Source organism: Schistocerca serialis, chromosome 2, assembly GCF_023864345.2.
Source record: "Schistocerca serialis cubense isolate TAMUIC-IGC-003099 chromosome 2, iqSchSeri2.2, whole genome shotgun sequence".
Lineage (NCBI taxonomy): Eukaryota > Metazoa > Arthropoda > Insecta > Orthoptera > Acrididae > Schistocerca > Schistocerca serialis.
Genome location: NC_064639.1, coordinates 506,087,729 through 506,100,206, shown reverse-complemented (window position 1 = coordinate 506,100,206; position 12,478 = coordinate 506,087,729). Strand labels below are relative to the sequence as shown.

The window sequence follows — 12,478 nt, the reverse complement described above, 5'->3', positions numbered from 1 at the left end:
TGTAAAAAATGGTATGAGTGATAGGTATAGTTTAGTGGTCAAGCCTTTCTGCTGGAGACTGTACTAGTTAATATGACCATTTCATGAGTTATCTTAGCGAATTGGCACATAGGATTTCCTCCTACCTCTTCTCTGTGAATCTCTCATAGAGGTTGCCCCCTGAAAGTGGCTCCTGTAGCACATTGCATTCTTCAGAAGGTGCAAGCAAGCGACCTGTAATTTAATTGGTGGTGCTTGTAGCTAATCTATGTGAAATAAGTCCCAGGGGGCCTTTAAAATGCATTTATTTGTAAACACTGTAAACTAGTAGCATTTTAGTATTATGAAATGATTGCTATCAAAAAGTTAATAAAATCAGAAATAGTAAAGCCAACTATCATATTAACACTTTGCCATCCGCATGTCTCGTACAAATTTATTCGCTTGGTGCCGGCAGTGCTAATTCGGATTACTTGGCTTGTCGACGGCCACTTGTCACCTTTCCGTTGATGATATCGACTTTTGCGCGCTTTAATTTTTCGAGAAATCCTCTGTTTTGCAGTATCATTCCACAAACTCGAATTTTCTTTTCAAGTAACTTCTCTGCAAGTTCTACACTGTTCTAATAATTATCCATGTAGAGGTGACTTCACTTTCCATAAGAAGGTGTCAATAGTTCCATCATTGTTTTTGATAAAGGTTGTATAGTGCCGGAATATATCTTGAATGAGGAAATTTATCCCGCACTCGAATCGCACAGCATCCGAATGAGTATGCCATATTTCGTAATTTTCGATGGATTGTAAACTTTAAAATTTAACTGTCCACACCACAGTATCATTCCTTCATCAATTGAGATGTTTTGACTTAGATTAAATGTTTCTTTAAACTTTTCGGAAAAATAATCAATTACAAATTGCACTTTGAATAGCCGGTTGGCATTGCCCGGTTTATTGTTGTTGTCGTCGGAAAAATGTAAAAATGATAATATTTGTCTGAATCAGTTGCGGGACATCATTTTGCGAAATATTGGTGTGTGTATCAATGGATTCGTTGACCAATAATCATCGATCCTTCCTTTTTTTACAGTTTCCTTAGGTATAACAAGCCCAAACCATTTTCTAAGTTTGGATCTCGTAACATTGACAGATTTGGCATTTTTTAAATTCACTTTCCTTCTATTGCAATTTTGACTGTAATACTGGTCGGTTTCTTTGCTAATATATTCAAATAGATCCTTTGCAATATATAATTCTACGATATTCTTGATGCTCTGTGTATCTTGGGGAAATATGTGTGGCCCGGGAGATCCTTCAAATTTATTATTGGTCCTCCGTAAATCATAGTCTGTCTTCTTCGTCTGATTCATCCGGATCAGTTGGCAACCATAGTGTTTACTGAATTCTTCTTGGACGTATTTCACTATCTTCCAACAATTCTGCTTCACTTTCATGTTTTTGATGTCCAATGTCTTCCCAATCAGCCAAGTTGTCAAGAAAGTCAGACAAGGTGAACACAAATTCATCATATATAATCGTATTGTCTCTTTCGTCTGAGTGCACAAGTACTCATAAAAACAAAAAAACTTATTGACGTGTGTCACTCATTGTTAACTAAACAAAATACTAACAGAATGAAAAAGATACTAAAGTTCTTTCACCAGACATTGTGCGATACTATGCTTACGACACCATTGTAGTGTCACCGGCCACTGAGTGATACCATGCACACACCACTGAGGTGTAGCCGGCCGTTGGCAGCTATTTCACACACAACACCACTCTGGTGTTGCCGGATGGCCAAGTGTTAAGAACAGGCTCAGTGTACAGCCCATTGGTGACTATCACATATGAACAGGCTCAGAGTTCATCTTATTACCGACTGGCAAGATTAGCACACAGCTGAAATCTCTTGCTTACATTGTAAAACTTCATAGCAAATCCATGTCTTTTGGTAAATTAACAGTATTCAAGTGCTTACTGAATTTACTGGTTTACAGCATAGCATTATCATTGTTTCCAAGCTCTGATAAGCCGTAGGCTTCTCATAGTACCAGATATGACAAAAGAGGACTGTAATTATTAAAATTTAATAAAGTAGAATCAAGTGATTCCCCTACGTATTTACTCAGCAGAGTAAAATCTATTCTCAAGGCTCAAGTTCCTCTTCTCGCTCTCATAATTACTGATATGCCATATGGTTCAGTTGCTACATCTATATCTATGGGAATGAGCTACCTACTTACTACAATCTTTCTCTGCGACACTGCTTAATGCAGCAAATTGGCTTCGGCTCTCTGCCAAGTTCCAGTAAATGTAAAATTTGGAAAAATTAATACTTTTCAAAATAGGGGAAACCTCACAATACCCAGAAAGCACTCATCATAGTGTTCCAGTGCAGACCATTAACAGATGTCTGAGTATGGAGAACAGGTTCTCAGATATGTGAATGGCTCGAAGACTTCATAACTACATTGTCTGGGGTAGTGAGTGTTTCTCAGAGAGAAGGATTTTGTCAGGAGTGCCCCAGGGAAGTGTGAAGCTCTTGTTCTGTATAAACATAAATAATGTGATGGATAGGGTGACTGTTTGCTGATGATGCTGTAATGTACAAGAAAGTGTTAACATTGAGAGCCTTTCGGAGAATACATGTTAACTTAAACAGAGTATCTGTTTGGTGTGATGAATGGTGACTTGCTCCAAATTTGGCATGTTGAATGGCGGCTTGCTCTAAATGTAGATAAATGTAAGTTAACGAGAATGATTAGGAAAAACAGTCATGTAATGTTTGAATACAGTATTAGTGTTGTGCCGCTTTATGCAGTCTTGTCAATTATTTAGACATTGTTTTGTAAAGAGGTATGAAACGGAACTATCACGTAAGGTCGGTAGTAGTCAGCTTCACTTTGTTGGGGAATTCTAGGAAAATGTAGCTCATCTATGAAGGAGACAGTGTGTGGAACATCGGTTTGACCCATTCTTTAGTGGCTGGGAACCCCACCAGATTGAATTAAAGAAAGACATCAAAATGATACAGATACATACTGTTGGTGTGTTACTGGATGGTTTGATCAATACAACAGTATTACACATATTCTTCGTGTACTCAAAGGGAATCTCGGAGGGAAGAGGATGTCTTTTGATGAAATGCTATTGAGAAAATTTAGAGAAGTGACATTTGCAGCTGACTGCAGAACCATTCTGCTGCTGCCGCCAATGTACATTTTGCATAAGGACATCAAAGATAATACAGAATGAAAGAAATTAGGGCTTGTACACAGATGTCACGTTTCCCTCACTCCATTTGAGAACGGAACAGAAAAAGGAATGACTAGTAGTGGTGTAAGGTACATTCTGCCATGCATCATATGGTGGCTTGTGGAGTATGTACGTAGATGTAGATCTGAACCTAAGTGTTTAATATCCCTTCTTAATGCCTAAGGCAGGCTCGTCCTCTCCTACCCGTTGCTCCCCAAGTGTCTTACTGGTTTACTCAGTTTTCAGTAGCGTAGACTAACTGATTAATGAGTGGAAGGATCTGTATACAAGTACTTGCTTGGGCACTCCAAAATTCTCTAAATTGTCCAAACTGAATGGGTTGTTTCATTGTAGTGAAGTGCAGTGTAGATATCGAAACTTGTAACTTTTGTGACATTTGTAATCTGCACTTTAGTTCCCAACTTCATATTGTCATATTACAGCAACTTTATTATTTGCAAACTGACTACATTATTGTTTAGTTACTACGCACAAGACATTCTTTCATTTGAAATAAATTAAATCTCCACGTGAGCCTCAGCATTGCTAAAATATTTTTGTAGATGATCAGTTATGTTCACAATTACTCTTCTCTGTACATTACTTGGAAAAGTTGACCACATTGGCAATTCTTACTTGCAATGCATCCAATGTTTTTGATGTCTTTCATTCATTCATTAATCCATCCATCCATCCATACATACATACATAGCATATGTCATGCTGCAGATCTTAGCAAGAAGAAGAACCTGAACAGTAGAGAAACTGTTAGTAGTAATTTAATCTGTACAGTGCATTAACAACAGCCAATCAATATAGTGCTTAATGTTACACGGGCCAGTCACTTTTTATGTGATTACTACCTATGGTCAGTGTCAGCATGCAATAACCACTTAGAGATAGCATGTGGCAGCACTAGCAGTGGAGGGTATATAACTCATGTTCAGGGGATCCAGAAAGACAATGCAGTCATTGTCATAATATGGAAATGGAGCGATTTATCTGATGTCCAAAAGAGCATGATCATAGACTCTCAGGCCAAGGGTGGAAGCATTTCTGAAACAACTAAGTTTCTAACAGCTTGCATCTTGCCGTGGTTAAAGTATCCCATGCATAGCGAAATGACACTATCCAAAACCAGTGCTGAGGCAACTTTGGTGCACCACGGCTGTAGATGACAAGGCTGAATGACTGCTGTGGAGACCTGTACTTGTGAATAGACATGCATCTGTTGAGCAACTGATCACCCAGATGAACCAAGGGCCTACCAACAGTGTCACCTCAATGATTGTTCACCAAATGTTGCTGTGTACGGGCCTCTACAGCAGGCACCTGGTTCATGCACCCATGCTGATAGCTGTTCATCAGCAACAAAGACTGGAATTCGCATGCCAATATCACAACTGGATGCCCACTGAGTGGCGACAGGTGGCCTTTACAAATGAATTTTGTTTTAAGAAGCTCCATTGGGCGTTGGTGTGTGTGACCCTGCAACAGTCGTTGGAAGGGTATAAGCTGGAGGAGAGAGTGTTAAGATTTGAGAAATGGTCTCATGACATTCTCTGGGTGATATTGTCATTTTGGAAGACACAGTGGATCAACACAAGTATGCATGTATCCTTGAGGATCATGTTTAGCGCTACATGCAGTTTAACAATGAAAATAATAAATAATTGATAAAATTATTTAATCGAGTAGACAAAGAATCTACTCACCAAGTGGTGGCAGAACACACATATAAAAGACTGTTGTGATTGGCAAGCTTTCGGAGCCAGTGGCTCCTTCTTCAGGCAGAAGGGCTGAAGGGGAAGGAAGAAGGATAAAGGAAAAGGACTGGAGAGGTCTAGGAAAAGGGGTAGATTTTGGGAAAGTCACCTAGAACTGTGGGTCAGTGGAGACTTACCGTGTGGGATTAGAAGGATAGACTGATTGTTGAGTACTATATCAGACGAGATTTGAAAATCTGAGAGCTTAAAGGTGGAAGACAGGGTAATATGCAAGGCAGAGATTACTACTAAAACATCTTGCACGAGTTAATAAGAGTGCAGGTGCCCACAGCACTGAAGACAGCGTGGCTCCATATCCCTGTCTGTATGTTCTAGAACCTCATTGACTATCTTCCTTCTCATCTCACAGTGGTCCATACTGCAAAAGATGGCTTTTCAGTTTTGTGACAGGTGGTCACATTAATGTTACGGGACAGTGTATAAGTGCTTACACTAGCTAAATGTAGCCTATTGAATTAGCAGGAAACCCATTGCTAAGAAAAAGGTGTTGCTTTATCATTTATATTAAGTTGTTTTTCTTTGGGTCAGTCATTTTCCTTGTTATGTGTGATAGTGATTGATAATGTCCAAGGGGGTGAAATAAGCTATTTGCTAAATGGTGAAATAAAGTGTTTATTTCAAAGTAAAACGGCTTACCCCAGAAAAGGACTTCCCTCAAGAAATTCATAGTGGCTGTATACATAACACAAAAAAGTCTGTTGTTGGTACTGTATTAGTAGCTTCAAATGCAATTGATAAAAAGGGTGTTTATCAGAGAATATAGATAACTACATTTGTAACAAGCGATATCTATTTACAATGAAAATGGCTTCTTCTGGTGTAGATTACAGGAATACTGTCATTGAAAGTAGTTAATGAGATAATTGGCAGAAGTAGTGTGATTTCGTATTCTTTCCCGGTGTAATAACTGCTGATATTCTTCACGGGTTTGCAGCTGGATCATATCGTCGTCCAGACACAATATTTCAGCGGACCAGCTGGCCGCCATCTTCAGGTAACTAATGCTCGTGCAACAGCGTGGCAGTGCACGAGCATTAACTCACCTGAAGGTGGCGGCCAGCTGGTCCGCCGAAATATTGTGTCTTGACGACAACATGTTCTGGCTGCAAATCCGTGAAGAATATCAGCGGAAGAAGTGGTTAACGAGGTTATCTTCTCAATTTTGACCAGAATTGGCAGAGATTAATAATTTCTTGCTGTATGTACTAGAATACGTAACTCTACTGTGAACCTTAGACAAACAGGTAAAGTCCAATAGTGTTTAATATTGTGATTGTGTATGTCGCAGTTCAGCTGATACTCAACAACAAGCGTAGACGGACAGGGAAGCGAGTGCAAGAAATCCAGGAGTCTTAAAGAGATCTCTGCCAAGTATTCAGTTACCTACTTTACGTAACATTCGTACTGCTCAGTTCTGCTAAATAAATACTGTGTGTACATAAGGTATCCCAGAAGGTGTATCCATAAGATAGCAGCAAGTGGTGAAGTCCTATAGAAACCAATGCCATTACCTGTTGAATTAAAAACAAATACTAGCTGGCCCCACACCAAAGCACCACTGATCAGTCAAAAGTGGAGAATACTATGCCCAAGCTTTGGGACCTATAGCTTAATGGTGGTAACATTATCACCGATTCTTGTGTATGACAATCAGCCTGATACTGTTGTATCAGCGGCCCAGACCATTGTTATTAGCTTCCCATTACAATAATTAGCTGTTTGTGCATATACCATTAGACGTTCAGACATGCATAGCCATCTTGGCTCCATGTTTTACAGCTGCTGACAAACCATACTTTACTTACACCAAAGAAGAGACATTGGTGCTAAAACCTCAGTATCTAGTATTAGGTCATTTAAGTGATAGTAATTTGATAATAATTTGAAAATAGCGAAGGACTTTCAAAACCCTACATACCCTGTGGATTATTATGGATGTGTAAAGCTAGATACTTGTTATAATTACTTTTATGATTTATATCATACTGCTGTATTTTATTATGATTAATTTTTTATTTCTGTTCATTAAAAAATGTTAAATAATCTGGTAAAACAATAACAGCTTACATTGTACTGAACTTCTTCTGTTATTTTAGGAAACTTCTTAAGCTCCATCTTCTCTGAACTTGGCAATTCTGATTCGTCAGATGAGGACACACCAAATGAGCCCTGCCCATCCACATCTCGGTTACACATGGAAACTGATAATGCCAACTGAGCAATGAGAAACTTTGTCCTAAATTAATGTGTACAGTGTGGAGGAAAACTGCTCACCAATGTCTATTTCTGTGAATAGTATTTGGATTGCTTGCTGTTATAGACAATTAAAATGATTCAGCCCAGTCTGTTAAATTTATGTAGAAATACCATGGAATTTTGTTGGATATATTTTATTATAGAAAATACTGTCAAACTGCTTTACCCTCCGTTTGCAGTAACAGTGAGTGTACAGTGTGAATGATAATCGAAAACACATTACACAAAGACATTAACACTTCAGCTGTATTTGAGAAATCCATTTTAGAGAGTTTATATTTTTTAACAGATGTGTACATCAAATGCATACTGATGCAGATTAAAGTTTTTTAAACTTCTAGCAAGATATTTCTAATTAACATGTGTGTTTTGTTGAAAAGGGTACAGTGGTGATCCGATAAGAAAATGAGCAGCTGTTTATAATACAAAATGTGATAGTTTTCTAAACACATTTTTTTTACCGCTTGAACAGTTTTTTTATCATTAATACTGGTCCTGTAAACTCATTATAAATATTATTTTCCCTGCCTTAATGACATACAATTATTCTCAAGACAGTGTGATAAGTACCTTTTTGTTGTGAACAGTCAGCTCTCCAATTTCAGATGGTGTTGATTCCATTGTTGGTCTTACAAGTAGCACAAAAGTAGGAATCACAGACAGAAGTTTTAAAGTGTCTGTACAGCAAGTGGCCATTTATGTAGCCTCCAACACAATTTTTTCAGAGACTGTAGATATAGTATGGTGTTGTGACGGAGTTTCTTGGACCACATTGTCAGATTTAGCCGGGAGCAGTTTCAGGGTGGTAAACTCAGTTTTTACAACCTTCCACTCTTACAGTCATTCTGAGAGAGACAAAGTTTCTTATAAATATTCGCATCAAGTTGATCGAAGCGAATTGCAGTGTTCTACGAGGCTGTGAATTACATACATCTTTAGTTGTACATATTCAACGGTTAATGTTGTGCACTGTGGCTGCAACGGAAATAACATACAAACAGATAAACCGGTTATCAGCTACTTACAGTAAGTAAAATAAATACTTATTCATTTGGCTTCCTAAAGATGATGGACCTGCATTCATGTTGATATATAAATACTGTTGTCGTTAAGATGATAGCTAACGTATGGTTAGAGGTATGTGTCTAGAACACATTTCAGGATATTTGAATGGGATAATGTAAGGAGTCATACAGTAAACATGTAGCAGTCTATTTTAGAACACTTGTGAGCTGACTGGAAATTTTGTAACATTTGTAAATCTATATTTCTTTTCTTCATGAGTAATGAGTCTAGTTATTTATAATGTGTTTAGGAAAATGAATGCTAATTTGAGTTGTAAAAATGTTTTTGTAAGAATATGTTTGTGGAATGTTTCCGCTTCTGAATTTTTTGTTGTTGAAAAAGCATCAACCAGTCACATACCAGTTTCATTGCTTAATAACAAACCAAATTGTGTGTTGTATTTTTGTTGTTGTCTTTGAATATGACTGTGAATTCAGAATGAAATAAAGTGAAATGTTTATGGGATTATAATTTTTAACAAGAAGAAATCCAAAAACGCATACTCTAGAGACAAGTGATATGTGATATAATTAATAAATGTCATTTAATACCTGATACGTATCTGGTGAAGGGATTTTAATGCACAAATTATGGTCAGAAAAGGGGAAAAAGTTTCAGAAAATAAATACAAAAAGCTGCTGTTGAAATTACTTTATTTGGGTTTAAATTAGGTACAATAACTTTCTATGGTTTATTAACACAGTTTTGTTAAACTGGATTACACACCTCATTTAAATTTTTTGTCAATAAGTCACTGGTGCTTTGAGCTCAGTAACTCTGCTCAGCATCCACAGAAACCAACAGGGGCAGAACAGCTAGAGAAAGAAGAGAGAAAAATACTGAAAAAAAAAAAAAAAAAAATACTGGGTCCCAAAAGAGGTGGATGCGAAGACGTAGGGAAGAACTGTACCGGAACATGAGAACATTATCCGGGGAAATGAGACTCAAAAGGGCAAGGTTTGCTGGACATGTAGTTAGGATGAGTATGAACAGAATGACGAAGAGAGTGTGGGAAATAACAGGGAGGACAAGGGGAGAGACAGGAAACAAGTGGGTTTTGAACTTCAGAAGGACCGGATGGAATTGGGGATCAAGGTCGAAGGAAAGGAAAATCGGAGGAACAAATACACACTGACCAATATGCCGGAGATCAATGACAGAGAAGAATGCAGGAAAAGATTAGAGTATCACCAGTGGAGCCGACAGGAGAAACGGAAACTGAAGATCTCGGAAGAAGAGCGGGAGAGAAGAAGAGAGAGAATGAAGAGGTTCTGGGAGAAGAAGAGGAAAATGCGGTCCACGAAGAGACTATCCGTGGTCCTACAGAGGCCGTAATGCAAGAAGAAGAAGAAGCCAACAGAGCATATCTTGTAAGCACCCATATAGGAAGTTCAAAGTTTCTGAGGTTTCAACATCTGAACTTTCCTTGACATTTAATTTGAATTTGTCTTTAACAAATCCATCAAGAATGTCACTAATGCTCATTAACTTCTCCTACTGTTTCTCCTCCTCCATATCGTCGTCTTCCAAACTCTGAATCATGTCAGGCAAATACTTGTAGCCATACAGTGCAAAAAGTTCCAACTCTAGGTGTTTGTATGTGAAATGTATTCACAGTTTTGAATTTGAAAAACCATCAGCTGTATAAGGGAATGATAACAACGAAAACTCAGAACTCCCACCTTAACCACTTTGCCTATCCGTGCACAAGTCAATGGCAGACCCAAACTTACGTATGTCATCGTTCCTGCATCACTACCTTTACTCGTACACACATCATGTAATTCCCCTTATGGGAGAGTACATTTTAATTGAAAGTTGCTGCCTGGTTGTCATGGATAAATACAATATTGCAGTGCTTGTATTGGTAAGAAGAACAACAGCACGATGTTTCTTCAGATGTGTATCAAATACAGGAATGACAACGTATGAAAGTTTTGATGTGGCTGTGACTCATGCATGGATAGCCAAAGTGGTTAAGGTGGGCACTTGCATGAAGAGGAGGAAATCTGGATTCAAGTCCCATTGTGGCACAGATTTTTGTTTTCATAATTTCCTTATACAGCTGATGGTTGTTTGTATTCACAACTGCAAATTCATTTCATGTATTTCATAATCTGTAGTCACCACAGTGCATGTTCCTTCAGACTTGCATGAATGTCAGAAGAAAATTGCGTTGTTCTTCTTAATAACACAGCCACTGCAATATCGTGGCTAGGTCTTTGTTGTTAACAAATTGTTGGGCTTGCTTAATGGTTACTGCATCCACTGAGTCTAGGGCACATAAAAACCGTTGGATTTCATCAAAGTTTCCACACAAGAAAACTGTGCAACTTATCAAAGTATCCATCTTCTGATGGTAGGAAACTGTGGAAGGTGGAGCCGTGTCATTTCTTGATACAAAACTTTATGACTGGGAGCCTGTACCAGAATCTCTTTCAGAGCAGCAGTGAAGTCATTTTTTCAGCAGTAATTCGCCCTGATACTTTAGCAAACACGTTGTAGACAATGTACAACACATGTCACATGATTGAGGTTGGGGTACATGCCCTTCAATTGTTGGAAAGCCGAAAGCATATAATGTGCTTCATCAATCACCACAAGCCTGGCCTTTTTCGTGTTGTATGTCCCCTAGCCACAGGTTTGTACATTAGTAGTTGAATGATTACATTATTGTACAGGCATTTATCTTCTCAAGTTGCTCATTTAAGATGTATAGATGTTACCCATTCACCAGATTATGGAAAAACCAACACTTTCTACATCTACATCTATACTCCGCGAGCCACCTTACGGTGTGTGGCGGAGGGTACTTATTGTACCACTATCTGATCCCCCCTTCCCTGTTCCATTCACGAATTGTGCGTGGGAAGAACGACTGCTTGTAACTCTCCGTATTTGCTCTAATTTCTCGGATCTTTTCGTTGTGATCATTACGCGAGATATATGTGGGCGGTAGTAATATGTTGCCCATCTCTTCCCGGAATGTGCTCTCTCGTAATTTCGATAATAAACCTCTCCGTATTGCGTAACGCCTTTCTTGAAGTGTCCGCCACGGGAGCTTGTTCAGCATCTCCGTAACGCTCTCGCGCTGACTAAATGTCCCCATGACGAATCGCGCTGCTTTTCGCTGGATCATGTCTATCTCTTCTATTAATCCAACCTGGTAAGGGTCCCATACTGATGAGCAATACCCAAGAATCGGACGAACAAGCGTTTTGTAAGCTACTTCTTTCGTCGATGAGTCACATTTTCTTAGAATTCTTCCTATGAATCTCAACCTGGCGCCTGCTTTTCCCACTATTTGTTTTATGTGATCATTCCACTTCAGATCGCTCCGGATAGTAACTCCTAAGTATTTTACGGTCGTTACCGCTTCCAATGATTTACCACCTATGGCATAATCGTACTGGAATGGATTTCTGCCCCTATGTATGTGCATTATATTACATTTATCTACGTTTAGGGAAAGCTGCCAGCTGTCGCACCATGCATTAATCCTCTGCAGGTCCTCCTGGAGTACGTACGAGTCTTCTGATGTTGCTACTTTCTTGTAGACAACCGTGTCATCTGCAAATAGCCTCACGGAGCTACCGATGTTGTCAACTAAGTCATTTATATATATTGTAAACAATAAAGGTCCTATCACGCTTCCCTGCGGTACTCCCGAAATTACCTCTACATCTGCAGATTTTGAACCGTTAAGAATGACATGTTGTGTTCTTTCTTCTAGGAAATCCTGAATCCAATCACAAACCTGGTCCGATATTCCGTAAGCTCGTATTTTTTTCACTAAACGTAAGTGCGGAACCGTATCAAATGCCTTCCTGAAGTCCAGGAATACGGCATCAATCTGCTCGCCAGTGTCTATGGCACTGTGAATTTCTTGGGCAAATAGGGCGAGCTGAGTTTCACATGATCTCTGTTTGCGGAATCCATGTTGGTTATGATGAAGGAGATTTGTATTATCTAAGAACGTCATAATACGAGAACACAAAACATGTTCCATTATTCTACAACAGATTGACGTAAGCGAAATAGGCCTATAATTATTCGCATCTGATTTATGACCCTTCTTGAAAATGGGAACGACCTGCGCTTTCTTCCAGTCGCTAGGTACTTTACGTTCTTCCA

General features: G+C 38.8%; 1 protein-coding gene across 1 annotated transcript in view; it reads left to right on the top strand.

Annotated features, from left to right (window-relative positions):
* LOC126457468 (Golgi to ER traffic protein 4 homolog) overlaps window positions 1-8,809 on the top strand; it is a 76,100-nt gene extending 67,291 nt beyond the window's left edge. The window contains exon 8 of the mRNA XM_050093758.1: window positions 7,120-8,809. Coding sequence (XP_049949715.1) covers window positions 7,120-7,241 — 122 coding nt within the window. The 3' untranslated portion in view covers window positions 7,242-8,809. The remainder of the gene's footprint in view (window positions 1-7,119) is intronic.
* The last annotated feature ends 3,669 nt before the right edge of the window (window positions 8,810-12,478 follow it).